Genomic DNA, 20024 nt, shown 5'->3' on the forward strand with positions numbered 1-20024 from the left:
AAGTTTTTTAAAATAACATGCCCTACCTGAATCATGAAAGTTTATTTTGGATTAGACTGACCCTTTAACCCCTTAATTACCACAGCACTTTTCCATTTTCTGTCCGTTTGGGACCAAGGCTATTTTTACATTTCTGCGGTGTTTGTGTTTAGCTGTAATTTTCCCCTTACTCATTTACTGTACCCACACATATTATATACCGTTTTTCTCGCCATTAAATGGACTTTCAAAATATACCATTATTTTCATCATATCTTATAATTTACTATAAAAAATTTTATAAAATATGAGGAAAAAATTGAAAAAAAAACACACTTTTTCTAACTTTGACCCCCAAAATCTGTTACACATCTACAACCACCAAAAAAAACATATGCTAAATAGTTTCTAAATTTTGTCCTGAGTTTAGAAATACCCAATGTTTACATGTTCTTTGCTTTTTTTGCAAGTTATAGGGCCATAAATACAAGTAGCACTTTGCTATTTCCAAACCACTTTTTTTCAAAATTAGCGATAGTTACATTGGGACACTGATATCTTTCAGGAATCCCTGAATATCCATTGACATGTATATATTTTTTTTTAGAAGACATCCCAAAGTATTGATCTAGGCCCATTTTGGTATAATTCATGCCACCATTTCACCGCCAAATGCGATCAAATAAAAAAAATTGTTCCCTTTTTCACAATTTTTTTCACAAACTTTAGGTTTCTCACTGAAATTATTTACAAACAACTTATGCAATTATAGCATAAATGGTTGTAAATGCTTCTCTGGGATCCTCTTTGTTCATAAATAGCAGACATATATGGCTTTGGTTTTGCTTTTTACTATTTAGAAGGCTGCTAAATGCGACTGCGCACCACACGTGTATTATGCCCAGCAGTGAAGGGGTTAATTAGGGAGCATGTAGGGAGCTTCTAGGGTTAATTTTAGCTTCAGTGTAGTGTAGTAGACAACCCCAAGTATTGATCTAGGCCCATTTTGGTATATTTCATGCCACCATTTCACCGCCAAATGCAATCAAATTAAAAAAAACGCTAAATTTTTCACAATTTTAGGTTTCTCACTGAAATTATTTACAAACAGCTTGTGCAATTATGGCACAAATGGTTGTAAATGCTTCTCTGGGATCCCCTTTGTTCAGAAATAGCAGACATATATGGCTTTGGCATTGCTTTTTGGTAATTAGAAGGCTGCTAAGTGCTGCTGCGCATCACACGTGTATTATGGCTAGCAGTGAAGGGGTTAATTAGGTAGTTTGTAGGGAGCTTGCAGGGTTAATTTTAGCTTTAGTGTAGAGATCAGCCTCCCACCTGACCCCCTGATCCCTCCCAAACAGCTCTCTTCCCTCCCCCACACCACAATTGTCCCCGCCATCTTAAGTACTGGCAGAAAGTCTGCCAGTACTAAAATAAAAGTTTTTTTTTAAAAAAATTAAATACATTTTTAGCATATTTACACATGCTACTTTGTAGGATCCCCCCTTAGCCCCCAACCTCCCTGATCCCCCCCAAAACAGCTCTCTAACCCTCCCCTTCTGACTTATTGGGGGCCATCTTGGGTACTGGCAGCTGTCTGCCAGTACCCAGTTTGCAAGAGAAATAGTTTTTTTTTTATTGTTATGTTCTTTTTCTGTAGTGTAGCTTCCCACCCCCCACAGACCAATCCCCCACCCCCTGACTAATGTATTTTTATATCAATATTTAGTACTTTTTAAAACTTTGAATACATAATTTTTCTGTAGTGTAGCGATTCCCACCCGCTCCCTCCCCGTGCACGCGCCCGCCCTCCCGTGCACGCGCGCACGTCCGTGCGTGCCTCCGATCACCCCCGCCCACGATCCCGCCCCCCTCCACATCATCAGGGCCATCGATGGCCGCCACCCGCCTCCCGAACCGGCTCCCACCCACCAACGGATTTAGCCGGCGATGTCCGGCGCAGAGAGGGCCACAGACTGGCTCTTTCTGCACCGGATTGCTAAATTTTTTTATTGCAGGATGCCTCGATATCGAGGCATCACTGCAATAACCGGGAAGCAACTGGAAGCGAGCAGGATCGCTTCCAGCTGCTTTCCAGACCAAGGACGTACGCCACACGTCCTCGGTCATTAACTGTATTTTTTTTGAGGACGTGTGGGGTACGTCCTTGGTCGTTAAGGGGTTAAACAATGTATTTTTGGCAGGTCTTAAATACAGTTATATGCAAACAATAGAGCAAGACTTCTATATAAATAATTTTCCTTTTAAGTCCCTGTATGCACATATATATAAAGGGATATGAAACCCATACATTTTCTTTTGTGATTCAGACAGGGCGCACCATTAAAAAAAAATGTTTTTCCAATTTACTTCTATTATCAAATGTGCTTCATTCCTATGATATGCTGTGTTGAAGAGATATCTAGGTAGAAATCTGGAGAAATACATGGCAGGAAATAGATAACATTCTTGCAAAATTGCTGCCGTATAGTGCTCCAGAAATGGGCCGGCTCCTAAGCATACGCCCCTGCTTTTCAGCAAAAGATGCCAAGAGAATGAAGAAAAATTGATAATAGAAGTAAATTAGAAAGTTGTTAAAAATCATGAAAGAAAAAATTTGGGTTTCATATCCCTTTAATTCTCTAACATATATAATGCACAAAGACATGAGGCATGATTTCTAATGCTGTCTTACACTTGTTTTACTGCTTAGTGTTGGACAGAAATGCATTATCAAGCCAGAAAAGGATTGGATTTGCATTATAAAGATGCAATGTCCCTTTAAACAATGTATTTAGCTCCAAAAAAAAAAAAGTATTTCAAATTAAAAAAAAAATCATTTTTTTTTTTAACTCCCTTTATAAAATGCAATAAGACTTTTAGCCTCCAAAGAGAAAGATTACATTGTATGACGTAAACTTAGGGAAAACTTTCAGTGTTTTCTTTTCCATGGAAAGCAAAAAAGGTCACCAGGAACAGAACAAAATAAAATATATTTTTTAATATTTTAGAAAAATACAATTCATTTACAAAGCTATCAAATAAAAATAATAAAAGTATAAATATCACAAAAACAATACAACTAACAAAAACAGATTAAGTCGGTGTAACCAATCAATAGGTAAAGGGACAGTGTACTATACAATTGGCTTCCCCAGATGTGTTTTAAATTACTTGTTATATCAGCTGCAGAGTTTAAAAATGTATGGGGAAGTATCCATTATTGTTTATTTTTGTATATGAAATAACATTTTCTGCTTATTGAAACCACCACCCAATAAAGGGCCAGATTACAAGTGGAGTGGTATTTAACGCTCCCGCTTGAGTGCTATGCTAGAAGTACGCTTTTTGCGGGCGTCAGGATAGCACTCGTATTACAAGTTGAAAGTAAAAAGTTTTTGCTTGCGTGCTAACTTGATGTGCACCAAAAAGCTGAAGTTAAAGTATATCAATAATGGTCCCCAGCACTCAAAAGGTCAATTCAGGCAATTTATTCACATAAAACAGCAACGTTTCGGGGTCGCAGCCCCTTATTCAGGCTGTGACGCTGAAACGTTGCTGTTTTATGTGAATAAATTGCCTGAATTGACCTTTTGAGTGCTGGCGACCATTATTGATATACTATGACTGTTGGGGGACTTGGCAGTGTCCTCAGGTCTTACGTGCACTCCTCCAGTATTGTGCTGTTCTCTCCTACTCTGTCTTTGAAAAAGCTGAAGTTAGGATATTGTGCGCATGCAAACATATTCCCCCATAGAAATCAATGGGGTGAAAAGTGGAAAAAAACCTACTCATGCACAAACCTGATCGCATATTCTCCAGTGCACTAACCCGACATGAAAATATGAATATTTCACAGTCCAATGTTCTTCACATAGAATATTTTCTATTTATTCATAAATACATATTTTTTTACATATAGCTGAAGGTTTTTGGTAATACATATATATATTCAGTATATACACATTCTTAGAACATATTCTGCTATGTGCGAAACATTGGAATGTGAAATAGTTACAGTAAATACACAGAATAACAAATTTCAATACTGCATAATATACTTTCATGTTTTCATCTCCAATGCACTTATATCTGTCTATATATGTATGTATTTATGTGTATATATGTCTTTAAATACACACATATACAGTTGTATGCAAAAGTTTAGGCACCCCTGACAATTTCCATGATTTTCATTTATAAATAATTGGGTGTTTGGATCAGCAATTTAATTTTGATCCATCAAATAACTGAAGGACACTGTAATATCTCAGTAGTGAAATGAGGGTTATTGGATAAACAGAAAAAGTGCAATATGCATCAAAACAAAATTAGACAGGTGCATACATTTGGGCACCCTTGTCATTTTGTTGATTTGAATACCTGTAACTACTTAGCACTGATTAATTGGAACACACAATTGGTTTGGTTAGCCAATTAAGACTTCATAGACAGGTGCATCCAATCATGAGAAAAGGTATTTAAGGTGGCCAATTGCAAGTTGATGTTCTCTTTCACTCTCCTCTGAAGAGTGGCAACATGGGGGCCTCAAAACAACTCTCAAATGACCTGAAAACAAAGATTGTTCAACATTATGGTTTAGGGGAAGGCTACAAAAAGCTATTGCAGAGATTTAAGCTGTCAGTGTCCACTGTGAGGAACATAGTGAGGAAATGGAAGACCACAGGCACAGTTCTTGTTAAGGCCAGATGTGGCAGGCCAAGTAAAATATTAGAGAGGCAAAGGATGGTGAGAACTGTCAAAAACAGGCCACATACCACCTTTAAAGACCTACAACATCATCTTGCTGCAGATGGTGTCACTGTGCATCGTTCAACAATTCAGCGGGAGAGTGATGCGGAAGAAGCCTTTTCTGCACACACGCCACAAACAAAGTCGCTTGAGGTATGCAAACGCACATTTGGACAAGCCAGCTTCATTTTGGAAGAAGGTGCTGTGGACTGATGAAACAAAGATTGTTATTTGGTCATAACAAGGGACATTATGCATGGCGGCAAAAGAACACAGCGTTCCAAGACAAACACTTGCTACCCACAGTAAAATTTAGTGTATGTTCCATCATGCTGTGTGGCCAGTACCGGTACTGGGAATCTTGTTAAAGTTGAGGATAGCATGGATTCCACTCACTATCAGCAGATACTTGAGAATAATGTTGAGGAATCAGTCACAAAGTTGAAGTTACGCCGGGGCTGGATATTTCAACAAGACAACAACCCAAAACACTGCTCAAAATATATTCTGGCATTCATGCAGAGGAACAAATATAATGTTCTGGAATGGCCATCCCAGTCCCCAGACCTGAATATCATTGAAAATCTGTGGGGTGATCAAACCTAACTGAACTGGAGATATTTCGCAAGGAGGAATGGTTCAAAATACCTTTATCCAAACACTCATTACAGGCTATAGGAAGCATCTAGAGGCTGTTGTTTCTTCTAAAGGAGGCTCTACTAAATAATAATGCAATATTTCTGTTGGGGTGTCCAAATTTATGCACCTGTCTAATTTTGTTTGGATGCATTCTCTGTTAATCCAATAAATCTCATTTCACTACTGAAATATTACTGTGTCCTTCAGTTATTTGAAAGATCAAAATGAAATTGCTGATCCAAACACCCAATTATTTATAAATGAAAATCATTGAAATTGTCAGGGGTGCCTAAACCTTTGCATACAACTGTGTATATATATATATATATATATATATATATATATATATTTTCACACACATACTTCTTTAGAAATGTATGTATCTCTATGTTAAAACCATTTGCCTGCATTAGACATCATATCTTTGAGCCCTTATCACTTTTTGGTGCAACTTTTTAAAAAAAAGTTTTGATTAGATAGTGTTATTATGAGTGTAACTGTATTTTTCGATGTATTTTTTATCTGTTTTGGGACACAGCTAACTAATGCTGTGAGGACGCACTATCCAGACGCACGTTAACTTCAATTGCGCTCAAGCAATCATATTTACTTTCAACTTTTAATACGAGCACTAGGTAGATGTTAGTGCGCCACTCATAATCTGGCCCAAAATGGGCTGTGCTTGTAGGGAGAGACTTTCTTATCTTATCTGTCTAATTATTTACACAAAGTCCTCCTTATGTCCTCCTCATGTTATTTCTCACTGTTTACTCATAGGCCAATACTTGGGACCTGATGATCTAAAGCTCTCTGCTCAGGTGAGATGATCTAAGCAGTCTCGTCAGTATGACGAGGCCCCTCAAAAGATTGAGGAATGCAGACATGTTTATGTCACTATGAAGTGTTTCTTTAGGTTAAGGAGAGGCATCACAATATAAGGTCTAAAAAAATCTCAAACATGTTATGTCATTTCTCTTCATGCCAGCAAGTTTTTGATCAGGCCCTTGGAGAGGAAAATTGAAAAGTTCTTTGTCCCCCCCCCCCCCATGAGAGCATGATTTCCTCTTAACCTTCTTGTTTAATTAGTTTTACTAAAAACCGTATGTAAATACTAACATTTTCTGTGTAGGTGGCGATATGACAGACACAAACAGCTATTTCAAATAACAAAATAAAATTAAATGATCTACTTTTAAATAATTACAATCTAGCAAGTAATAGATAATTGGGAACACATTAAAGAAAGAAATACAGTACACTGTCCCTTTAACAGCTGAATACAGTTCTCAGTGTCTTGTTGAAACTATTACAAAAATACAAACTTTTTTGTTGTTTTTTTAGCAACTGGATAAAAGCAGCACAATTTACCAAGATCCAATTGCATCGTTTTGGAATAACTCACTAGTTTTAGGTTTTAAAAAAAACAAATGGGATCAAAACTTGTTAGACACAAAGAGAACAAAATTAGTGTCAGCTCTCAATTTAAACTCCCTCTATTTGAGCCACTAGAATAGTTTCCTAAGGAATGAATCTGCTCCTGTATCTCATATTCCGATATGCTGCCATCAGAGGAGTGTGACATTTTATGGCCGCTCTGATCTCTGCCTACCGCAGCTTCAGGGATATTTGCCTCTCTAGGGAGACTTCTTTTTGAAGATGTCGTTCTATCCTTTTCACTTGATAACGATTTAGACTTTTTACTTGCTCTATTCTTGTTGTTTCTGCTGGAATCTGAAGCAGAATGCTCACTGCCAGATGCGGTCTTATCAGACAGGTTTGGTTTTCTCTGACATTCTGCATTATTAACATTTTCATGCAAGGACGGCACCCCACTGATTTTGTATCCCTCCATATCCTTTGTATCAAGATCAAAAACTATTTCATTTTTCATCTTCCTAGAGTTGTACAACTCAAATTCTTTAGGCATAGAGAGGTCACCAGCGACCAACTGATATGATTCTGATGGATTTATATGGTCAGGTTCCTTATTTCTGCCATGTGCCTGGAATAAAAAAACAAAACACAATTAGATATTATGGGACAGATTACAAGTGGCACGCTAACAGTTGCGCATGAGCAATAATCGGGTTTATCGCGGCTGTTTGTGCGTGTTGGAAGTAGTATATGTATTACAAGTTGAAAGTAAACGCGATTACTTGAGCACAATTGAATTTAACGTGCGTCGGGATAGCGCGACTTAAGAGCACTGGTTAACTGTTACGCTCAAATAAAAAAAGTGTCATAAAACAAATAAAAAATGCATTTAAAAGTACAGTTACAATCATAATAAAACTATTTAAATAAAAATATTATAAAAAATATTGCATAAAAAAGTTATAGGGGCTCGAAGATATGAGGTCTCAGAAGTTAGAAAAAAAGGTCTGCAAAGTGTTTTAACATAGAGATACATATACATATGTCTAAATATGTATGTATATATATATGAGTGTGTGTGTGTGTGCAGATGTATTTATATACATATAAACACATAAATACACACACGTATATATATATATATATATATATATATATATATATATATATACACACATACACACACATTTGTGTGTGCATTGGACCACTTTACAGTCAAGTAAATGAATATTTACTTGACTGCAATATTCAATATGTATTTACTATATTTCACATCCCAATGTTCTGCATATATATATATACACCTCTATATAATCAGCTATCTTTATAGGTATAGATATATATTGTACCAAAATACCATCAGATATATATAAATATATATATATATATATATATATATATATATATATATATATATATATATATATATATATATATATATATATATATATATATGTATTTATGAATACATAGAACATTTTCTGCTATGTGAAGAACATTGGAAAGGAAATATTCATATTGTCATGTTGGTTAGAGCAATTGAAAACATGTTTGTGCGAGAGTAGGGTGTTCGTTTCCGCCCCCACTTTTCTTGCTCCATTGATTGCTATTTAGAAATACGTTAACGTGGTCGTGATATTCAAAGTTCTGCTTTTTGCTCGTGTCAGGTTAGTGTTGGAGCAAAAACTATTTACTTTCAAGTTGTAATACAAGCGCTACCCCATGCACGCAAAAAGCTTACTTCTGGCGACGTTAACGCGCAAGCGGGATCAATAAAAAGCACTCCACTCGTAATCTAGCCTATGTTAGACATATGCAACAGAGCACAAATATAAATTGTTCTATTTAGATTGTTCACTAAATACATTGAATAGATTTAATGTAGTATTTTTGCAGTTTTGGGTTTCCATCATGTGGTCTGCAGAATAAAAATCCCAAAACTAGTGAAAGTAATTATTAAAAGGGAGATGGTACTCAAGTGATAACTAGGTGTCTACTACTCACTGGCTGACAGAGACAACTCCTACTGAAAATGTTTACTCAGCAAAGGAATACCAATTCATCTTTCAATAAAAAAACACCTTTACTTTGCGAAATACTCTCTTTTCACATGAAACAGAGAAAATATTTAAAGTGACAGTCTACAATAGAATTTGTATTTTTTTTAAAAGACAGATAATCCCTTTAATACCAATTCCCCAGTTTTGCACAACCAACACAGTTATATTAATATACTTTTTACCTCTGTGGTTACCTTTTATCTAAGCATCTTCTGACAGCCCCCTGATCACATGACTTTTATTTATTATTATTATTATCGGTTATTTGTAGAGCGCCAACAGATTCTGCAGCGCTAATTATCTATTGACTTGCATTTAGTACTGTGTTGTGCTAAATCTAAATAACTCCTTGGGTGTAAACATGTTATCTATATGGCCCACATGAACTAGCAGTCTCCTGTTGTGAAAAGCAAATAAAAAAGCATGTGTTAAGAGGCTGTCTGTAGTGGCTTATAAACAGGCAGAGATTTAGAGGTTTAAATGTTATAAAGTATGTTAATATAACAATGTTGGTTGTGCAAAGCTGGAGAATGGGTAGTAAAGGCATTATCTATATTTTTAAACAATAACAATTTTAGTGTAGACTGTCCCTTTAACTATTATACCTCCTAAAATTCTGGAATGTTGACATCCCTAAACAAGGAATTTGTTAATCTACTTGAGAGCACTGAATGTTTAATCAATTAGGATGTGATTTATACTCACGTGATTAATTAGATATGTCCCCTGAAGGTCTTTATACATATCGTGAGGCTGCTGGGGAGCTCCACTTACAGTTGAAGACATTTGTGGATCACCTAGCAATGCAAAGTCAGATTGTTCTATGCCTGCTACTTTAGCAAGCTGTCCAAGCCTATAAGTAATAATAAAAAAATAAATAAATGCAATACATTACTCTTCTAGTAGCCGGAACATGAATATACTGTATGTCTTCTGCTGTAACTTCAAGTCTATTCTTAGTTTATAACAATGTTATTCATTATTAAAATCATTGTTTGCTGAATCATATCTATTTATAAATACATCATTTTTAAATTAAAAAATCTATTTTTTTTTAAATGACAAATATCTTTAATTAAAAGTCTACAAAAAAAAAAACGTGTAACCCTGAAATGAACATTAAACACTTACAGATGGTAGCAATATACTTTCATTATTTATTTAGCCTATTTTCCGATCCCAGTTAAAAGTGCAGATTCCATATTAAAAAAGCAAATATAATGTAATCATTGCATGCTCTTATTTGTTAGGGCATGTCATTTTAAGACTATCGACCCTACACTATTTTGTGTTTAACCTCCGCAATCGATCAGCAGCGGGTTCCACTCGGAAACTGCAGTGCTCTGTGGTCCTCAACTGCACTTCTACTGTGTGTTTAACCCCTTTGGGGTAGTAGAGTAGAGTCAATAGTCTTAAAATGGCATGCTCTAACAAATTAAAGCATGTCTTTTTTTTACTATTATGGCCCTTTGATACTGTTGTATTCCACATTGTCATTGGTTGCACATTATGGTGACCCATTTATAAAACTGTCCCTAAAGAAGGAAACCTAGGTTAAAACATGGCAGCATCAGTTTATTGACACTAAAACAATTCTATTTGACTAGATACTGCAAGGTAACTCTTAACCCCCAATGTATTTAGTGCGTATGACTGTTGCCATCTTTACAATGTATTTAATTATCATCAGAGGATGGGCTCCCCTGCACTTAACCCCACATCTCTGGTGGCCAAGTGGTCTGGGTGAATCCGGCAGGCCAGTGACATCACCAGGCACATGCCCCGAAACATGCAAGTACAGCTGCACAGGGGTTAAGTATTCAAAGCACTTGATCTCAACCCCCTTAAGCCCTAGAAACCCCCAAGACCCACCATTTGAAAAGCCATCCCCTGTTTTGGGTGTAGACAGTTTAAGCACAGTTTTATGAAATAAATAAAAATACACACACACTTATTAGGACATGGGTCTCTATGTGCTCATAACACTGCATCAAAAAGGCCTAGAGACACCCAAGACCCCTTGTTTAAAAGCCCCTTACTAAAGTTTAATAGACAGGTGATCAATTTGGTAATAGTGATCACCTGGAGTGAATAAATGTCCATTTATTTCAATAGGGGCTCATGGGAGCCCCTATGTGCAGATGAAAGTTACATAACTATACCAGAGGCCCTTGTTTATAGCATAAAGGATAACCCCTTCTTTTTACTACAGAGTGTAGGGGGAAAACACACTATTGTTTATAACCTTTTTTATTAAAAGGGATGTGAAACCCAAAAAAATTTCTTTCATGATTTAGAGCATGCAAGTTGAAATAACATTCTTGATAATTTCTATTATCACATTTTCTTTGTTCACTTGGTATCCTTTGTTGAAAAACAAGGAAGTAAGCTCTGGAGCACTATATGGCAGCAGTTTTGCAAGACCACTAGATGGCAGCACTATTTCTAGCCATGTAGTACTCCAGACGCCTACCTAGGTATCTCCTCAACAAATAATACCATGCAAACAAAGCACATTTTCTAATAGAGGTAAATTAGAATTTTTTTAAAACTATTTGCTCTCTCTGAATCACAAAATCATTTTTTGGGTTTCATATCCCTTTAGCTTTTTGTTGCAGATTTCTCATACCTCATGATATATAAATAAAATAATGATATAATATGAATATGTGTGGTCATCTGAAAAAAGATATAATACATGTAAGTTTCTCAAGTCACAAATCACCAACTCCAAGTAGTACATTGATGCTTCTGAGTCTACCTAGGTATGCTTTTCGACAAAGGACACAAAGAGAATGTAGTAAACTTAACAGAAGTACATTGAAAACTTTTATTTAGAGTTTCATGTCCCTTTAAAAAAACACAATAGAAAGTATGACGATAAACACACTCTGCTGCAAATTAGCATATTAAGTTACACCAAAGCAAAATGATTCATCCTTCAAATCATTTGGTTTAGATAACATTTAGTGTAACATATAGGAAATGCTCAGCTCTAACATGTCAGTCTCTTTAACCCTATGTCCACCACAGAATGCTGTCAAATATTTTAGTTGAGTTGCAAATGTCCCTGGCAGCCAAGAGGGTTAAATTCAAAATATGCTTTGCGTGATATTTTTTTTGTACTCCTATTCCTAAGATACTTTCCACTAGAGATCAAATATTCATCTGAACAGATTACACAGAAGACCTGATGTGCACTGCAAGTTGGCAAGAAAAACATTAACTAACAGAGTTAATGAATACCCTAATTAGATGGCATGGAAAATATTAAAGCAACAGTGTGTTAGCCAAGTTACAGGAGAATTCCAGCTAAAATTGGAATTCACATGGGTGTTTTTCAGTTTTGAATAGTAAACTTTTATAATATACTGTACATGTACTAGCAAAAATGCCTCTAAGAAAATCTGTTTCAAAATTGTATTTAAGTATGCTCTGTGCACCAGCATTTTAAACTCAACACTTGCTCAGAGATCCTAAGGTTCTTGTGCCATCTGGCAATTTGTTAATTGCTGACATGATACAAGGCATTCTAAGCATCTGCAGTATTGAAAATGCTGGTGCACTGAGAATATCTAGCTTTGCTTCACATGCACGTGCAGAGACAAATGTTACACTAAAACAGAGAAATCATTTACTAGAAGCATTTCTGTCAATACATTGCAAATAAGTTTCTATTTAAAGATGTAATTCATCTATGTACATTTAAACTTTGACTGAAATGTCCCTTTAACCATTGCAGAAAATATTATTATTTTTTTTTTTTTAGATACTTCGTTACCATTTGGAAATGAAATTGTATATGTCCCCATAAAGTATTTAAAGCCACATAGTAAACCACTTTTCAATATATGTTCTTTTCCTGTAATTTAAAAAGGGACACAACTCAAAACTAAACTTTAATGATTCAGATAAAACATGCAATTTTAAACAACTTTCCATCATACCTCTATTAACAAAATGTGCATATTATTTTCATATTTACACTTTTTGAGTCACCAGCCCCTACTGAGCATGTGCAAGAATTCACAGAAAATACGTATATGCATTTGTGATTGGCTGATGGCTGTCACATGATACAGGAGTGGAAATAGACATAACAAATTTGTCAGAAAAAAAAATCTACTACTCATTTGAAGTTTAGACTAAGTGCTATTGCATTGTCTTTACTGTATTTACTGGTCCTTTAACTTTGGAAATTGATTTTTTTTTACTCCCCCAAAAGAAATTGGAGTGTATCCTGCGGAGTCCAGAACAGTGACCCTGCAACATTCCAATGATTATTTAATCAATTCCAGGATTTATTTTTGAATCTCCACGAATCACAACAAAGGAAACAAAATAAACATACTGAAGAGATTTTTCAAGCGTTAAAGGGACACTGTACCCAAAAATTTAATTTTGTGATTCAGATTGAGCATAAAATTTCAATCAAATTTCGAATTTACTCCTATTATCAAATTATCTTCATTCTCTTGGTATCTTTATTTGAAATGCAAGAATGTAAGTTTAGATGCCTTGCTGATTGGTGGATAAATTCATCCACCAATAAAAATGTGCTGTCCAGAGTACTGAAACCAAAATAAAGCTTAGATGCCTTATTTTTTTAAAAAGGATAGCAAGAGAACAAAGAAAAATTGATAATAGGAGTAAATTAGAAAGTTGATTAAAATTGCATGCTCTTTCAGAATTACAAATGAACAAATTTGGGTTCAGTGTCCCTTTAAGTCTCTAGACTTTACATTTCTCTTTAATGTTGCCAACTTGTTGTAGCACATGCAACACCTACAAAATAATCAGAGGCATTACCAGTGCAATTATGTATGCAAAATAAAAAAGCCTTTACGCCATATGTTATCAGGCAAAGGAGCTAATCTAGATATGCAGACAAAGAACTATAGTTGTTAATTGTACTCTTTATCTGAATCATTGAACTTTAATTTTGACTTCTGTGTCACTTTAATTATGTGAGAAAATGACAGTCTAAAGTGTTGTATTCCAGTTAGCCTGGACAAAATAAGCTTTAAACCAACCAGTGACTTAAAGGGACATTAACCCCTTAAAAGGACAGTCTACCATAGAATTGTTATTGTTTTAAAACAATGTTTTTCAACCAGTGTGCCGTGGCACACTAGTGTGCCGTGAGAGATCCTCAGGTGTGCCACGGCAGACTTACAACAGTGTGACATTTTTTAAACTTTGCTTGTTTTTTACTCCCAGTGCAGGGGTAGTTTGTAGGAGGCATGGCATAACAGCACAATACATACAGTATGTGTGTGTTTGTGTGTATGTGTATATATATATGCTGTATTAGGCTACAATGTGTGATTTTTTTTAAATTTTGGGATGGTGGTGTGCCACAGGATTTTTTTATGTAAAAAAGTGTGCCACGGCAAAAAAAAGGTTAAAAATCACTGTTTTAAAAGATAGATAATCCATTTATTACCCATTCCCCAGTTTTGCATAACCAACACAGTTATATTAATATACTTTTTACCTCTGTGATTACCTTGTATCTAAGCCTCTTCTGACAGCCCCCTGATCACATGACTGTGACTGTTTATTATCCATTGTCTTAAATTTAGCATTGTGTTGTGCTAGATCTTAAATAACCCCCTGTGTCTGAACACAGTGTTATCTATATGGCCCACATGTACTTTCTGTCTCTTTGTGTTGAAAATCGATTTAAAAAGCATGTGATAAGAGGCAGCCCTCAAAGGCTTAGAAATTAGCATATGAGCCTACCTATGTTTAGTTTAAACTAAGAATACCAAGAGAAAAAAGCAAATTTGATGATAAAAGTAAATTGGAAAGTTGATTAAAACTAAAAGTCCTATCTGAATAATGAAAGTTTAATTTATACTAGACAGTTCCTTTAAGGTCTTGAAGATGGAGCCGCTCCTCGTCGGATGGATGAAGATAGAAGATGCCGCTTGGATGAAGATGTTTGCCGGTCGGGATGTCCTCTTCTGCCTGGATAGGATGAAGACTTCTGCCGCTCCGGATGTCTTTTGATCCATCGCTGCTCGACTGAGTGAAGATGACTCAAGGTAGGGAGTCTTCAGGGGGGTAGTGTTAGGTTTATTTAAGGGGGGTTTGGGTTAGAGTAGGGGTATGTGGGTGGTGGGTTGTAATGTTGGGGGGTGGTATTGTGTTTTTTTTACAGTCAAAAGAGCTGATTTCTTTGGGGCATGCCCCGCAAAAAGCCCTTTTAAGAGCTGGTAAGATAATAGAGCTGTTAACTATTTTAATTTAGATTAGGGTAGGGAATTTTTTTATTTTGGGGGGCTTTGTTATTTTTTAGGGGGCTTAGAGTAGGTGTAATTAGCTTAAAATTCTTGTAATCTTTTTTTATTTTTTGTAATTTAGTGCTTTTTTTTGTAATTTAGTTTAGTTTTTTTAGTTGTAGGTAATTTATTTAATTCATTTATTGATAGTGTAGTGTTAGGTTTAATTGTAACTTAGGTTAGGATTTATTTTACAGGTAATTTTGTAATTATTTTAACTAGGTAGCTATTAAATAGTCAATAACTATTTAATAGCTATTGTACCTAGTTAAAATAAATACAAAGTTGCCTGTAAAATAAATATAAATCCTAAAATAGCTACAATATAATTATTCGTTATATTGTAGCTATATTAGGGTTTATTTTACAGGTAAGTATTTAGTTTTAAATAGGAAGACTTAATATTTAATTTATTTCGTTAGATAAAAAACATAATTTATGCTTACCTGATAAATTTATTGCTCTTGTAGTGTATCCAGTCCACGGATCATCCATTACTTGTGGGATATTCTCCTTCCCAACAGGAAGTTGCAAGAGGATCACCCACAGCAGAGCTGCTATATAGCTCCTCCCCCAACTGCCATATCCAGTCATTCGACCGAAACAAACAGAGAAAGGAGAAACCATAGGTGCAGTGGTGACTGTAGTTTAATCAAAATTTAGACCTGCCTTAAAATGACAGGGCGGGCCATGGACTGGATACACTACAAGAGAAATAAATTTATTAGGTAAGCATAAATTATGTTTTCTCTTGTTAATTGTATCCAGTCCACGGATCATCCATTACTTGTGGGATACCAATACCAAAGCTAAAGTACACGGATGATGGGAGGGACAAGGCAGGGATTAAGCGGAAGGAACCACTGCCTGAAGAACCTTTCTCCCAAAAACAGCCTCCGAAGAAGCAAAAGTATCAAATTTGTAAAATTTTTAAAAGGTGTGAAACGAAGACCAAGTCGCAGCCTTGCAAATCTGTTCAACAGAGGCCTCATTTTTAAAGGCCCAGGTGGAAGCCACAGCTCTAGTAGAATGAGCTGTAATCCTTTCAGGGGGCTGCTGTCCAGCAGTCTCATATGCTAGGCGTATTATGCTCCGAAGCCAAAAGGAAAGAGAGGTTGCCGAAGCTTTTTGACCTCTCCTCTGTCCAGAGTAAACGACAAACAGGGAAGATGTTTGACGAAAATCTTTAGTAGCTTGTAAGTAAAACTTCAAGGCACGGACTACGTCCAGATTATGTAAAAGACGTTCCTTCTTTGAAGAAGGATTAGGACACAATGATGGAACAACAATCTCTTGATTGATATTCTTGTTAGAAACCACCTTAGGTAAAAACCCAGGTTTGGTACGCAGGACTACCTTATCTGCATGAAAAATCAGATAAGGGGAATCACATTGTAAGGCAGATAGCTCAGAGACTCTTCGAGCCGAGGAAATAGCCATCAAAAACAGAACTTTCCAAGATAAAAGTTTAATATCAATGGAATGAAGGGGTTCAAACGGAACTCCTTGAAGAACTTTAAGAACCAAGTTTAAGCTCCACGGGGGAGCAACAGGTTTAAACACAGGCTTAATTCTAACCAAAGCCTGACAAAATGCCTGGACGTCTGGAACCTCTGCCAGACGCTTGTGCAAAAGAATGGACAGAGCAGAAATCTGTCCTTTTAAGGAACTAGCTGATAATCCTTTGTCCAAACCCTCTTGGAGAAAAGACAATATCCTAGGAATCCTAACCTTACTCCATGAGTAATTCTTGGATTCACACCAATAAAGATATTTACGCCATATCTTGTGGTAGATTTTCCTGGTAACAGGCTTTCCTGCCTGTATTAAGGTATCAATGACTGACTCGGAGAAGCCACGCCTTGATAGAATCAAGCGTTCAATCTCCATGCAGTCAGTCTCAGAGAAATTAGATTTGGATGATTGAAAGGACCTTGTATGAGAAGGTCCTGTCTTAGAGGCAGAGTCCATGGTGGAAAGGATGACATGTCCACTAGGTCTGCATACCAGATCCTGCGTGGCCACGCAGGCGCTATCAGAATCACCGATGCTCTCTCCTGTCTGATTTTGGCAATCAGTCGAGGGAGCAGAGGAAACGGTGGAAACACATAAGCCAGATTGTAGAACCAAGGCGCTGCTAGAGCATCTATCAGCGTCGCCTCTGGGTCCCTGGACCTGGATCCGTAAAAAGGAAGCTTGGCGTTCTGGCGAGACGCCATGAGATCCAACTCTGGTTTGCCCCAACGATGAATCAATTGAGCAAACACCTGCGGATGGAGTTCCCACTCCCCCGGGTGAAAAGTCTGACAACTTAGAAAATCTGCCTCCCAGTTCTCCACGCCTGGGATATGGATCGCTGACAGGTGGCAAGAGTAAGTCTCTGCCCAGCGAATTATTTTTGAGACTTCTAACATCGCTAGGGAACTCCTGGTCCCCCCTTGATGGTTGATGTAAGCCACAGTCGTGATGTTGTCCGACTGAAATCTGATGAACCTCAGTGTTGCTAACTGAGGCCAAGCCAGAAGAGCATTGAATATTGCTCTTAACTCCAGAATATTTATCGGAAGGAGTTTCTCCTCCTGAGTCCACGATCCCTGTGCCTTCAGGGAGTTCCAGACTGCACCCCAACCTAGAAGGCTGGCATCTGTTGTTACAATTGTCCATTCTGGCCTGCGAAAGGTCATACCCTTGGACAGGTGGACCCGAGACAACCACCAGAGAAGAGAATCTCTGGTCTCTTGATCCAGATTTAGCAGAGGGGACAAATCTGTGTAATCCCCATTCCACTGACTTAGCATGCATAATTGCAGCGGTCTGAGATGTAGGCGCGCAAATGGCACTATGTCCATTGCCGCTACCATTAAGCCGATTACCTCCATACACTGAGCCACCGAAGGGCGCGGAATGGAATGAAGAATACGGCAAGCATTTAGAAGCTTTGATAACCTGGACTCCATCAGGTAAATTTTCATCTCTACAGAATCTAAAAGAGTCCCTAAGAAGGAGACTCTTGTGAGTGGGGATAGAGAACTCTTTTCCTTGTTCACTTTCCACCCGTGCGACCTTAGAAATGCCAGAACTATCTCTGTATGAGACTTGGCAATTTGAAAGCTTGACGCCTGTATCAGGATGTCGTCTAGATACGGAGCCACCGCTATGAACCGCCAGAAGTGAGCCCAGAACCTTTGTAAATATTCTCGGGGCTGTAGCCAACCCGAAGGGAAGAGCTACAAATTGGTAATGCCTGTCTAGAAAGGCAAACCTTAGGAACCGATGATGATCTTTGTGAATCGGTATGTGAAGGTAGGCATCCTTTAAATCCACTGTGGTCATGTACTGACCCTCTTGGATCATGGGTAGGATGGACCGAATAGTTTCCATTTTGAAAGATGGAACTCTGAGCAATTTGTTTAAGATCTTTAGATCCAAAATTGGTCTGAAGGTCCCCTATTTTTTGGGAACCACAAACAGATTTGAATAAAAGCCCTTTCCTTGTTCCGTCCGCGGAACTGGATGGATCACTCCCATTACTAGGAGGTCTTGCACACAGCGTAGGAATGCCTCTTTCTTTATCTGATTTGCAGATAACCTTGAAAGATGGAATCTCCCTTGTGGAGGGGAAGCTTTGAAATCCAGAAGATATCTCTGAGATATGATCTCCAACGCCCAGGGATCCTGAACATCTCTTGCCCACGCCTGGGCGAAGAGAGAAAGTCTGCCCCCTACTAGATCCGTCGCCGGATAGGGGGCCGTTCCTTCATGCTGTCTTAGAGGCAGCAGCAGGCTTTCTGGCCTGCTTGCCTTTGTTCCAGGACTGGTTAGGTTTCCAGGTCTGCTTAGATTGAGCAAAAGTTCCCTCTTGTTTTGAAGCGGAGGAAGTTGATGCTGCACCTGCCTTGAAATTTCGAAAGGCACGAAAATTAGACTGTTTGGCCTTTGATTCGGCCCTGTCCTGAGGAAGGGTATGACCCTTACCTCCAGTAATGTCAGCAATAATTTCCTTCAAGCCAGGCCCAAATAAGGTCTGCCCCTTGAAAGGAATGTTGAGTAATTTAGACCTTGAAGTCACGTCAGCTGACCAGGATTTAAGCCATAGCGCCCTACGCGCTTGGATGGCGAATCCGGAATTCTTAGCCGTTAGTTTAGTCAAATGAACAATGGCATCAGAAACAAATGAGTTAGCTAGCTTAAGTGTTCTAAGCTTGTCAATAATTTCAGTCAATGGAGCTGTATGGATGGCCTCTTCCAGGGCCTCAAACCAGAATGCCGCCACCGCAGCAGTGACAGGCGCAATGCATGCAAGGGGCTGTAAAATAAAACCTTGTTGAATAAACATTTTCTTAAGGTAACCCTCCAATTTTTTATCCATTGGATCTGAAAAAGCACAACTGTCCTCAACCGGGATAGTGGTACGCTTTGCTAAAGTAGAAACTGCTCCCTCCACCTTAGGGACCGTGTAGTGGCGTCTATTGGAAACATTTTTCTAAATATAGGAGGTGGGGAAAAAGGCACACCCGGTCTATCCCACTCCTTGCTAATAATTTCTGTAAGCCTTTTAGGTATAGGAAAAACATCAGTACACACCGGTACCGCATAGTATTTATCCAGCCTACACAATTTCTCTGGTACTGCAACTGTGTTACAGTCATTCAGAGCAGCTAATACCTCCCCAAGCAATACACAGAGGTTCTCAAGCTTAAATTTAAAATTAGAAATCTCTGAATCAGGTTTCCCCGAGTCAGAGATGTCACCCACAGACTGAAGCTCTCCGTCCTCATGTTCTGCATATTGTGACGCAGTATCAGACATGGCCCTTACAGCATCTGCGCGCTCTGTATTTCTTCTAACCCCAGAGCTATCGCGCTTGCCTCTTAATTCAGGCAACCTGGATAATACCTCTGACAGGGTATTATTCATGATTGCAGCCATG

General features: G+C 37.6%; 1 protein-coding gene across 1 annotated transcript in view; it reads right to left on the reverse strand.

Moving 5' to 3' along the window:
* Positions 1 to 5783: 5783 nt before the first annotated feature.
* The window catches only part of CEP78 (centrosomal protein 78), a 168490-nt gene continuing 154249 nt past the window's right edge, over positions 5784 to 20024 (reverse strand). The window contains exons 15-16 of the mRNA XM_053702476.1: positions 9513 to 9660; positions 5784 to 7375 (exon numbers count right to left, since the gene is read on the reverse strand). Of these exons, the coding sequence (XP_053558451.1) occupies positions 6851 to 7375; positions 9513 to 9660 (673 nt within the window). The 3' untranslated portion in view covers positions 5784 to 6850. The remainder of the gene's footprint in view (positions 7376 to 9512; positions 9661 to 20024) is intronic.

The sequence above is a fragment of the Bombina bombina genome, chromosome 2 (assembly GCF_027579735.1).
Source record: "Bombina bombina isolate aBomBom1 chromosome 2, aBomBom1.pri, whole genome shotgun sequence".
NCBI lineage: Eukaryota > Metazoa > Chordata > Amphibia > Anura > Bombinatoridae > Bombina > Bombina bombina.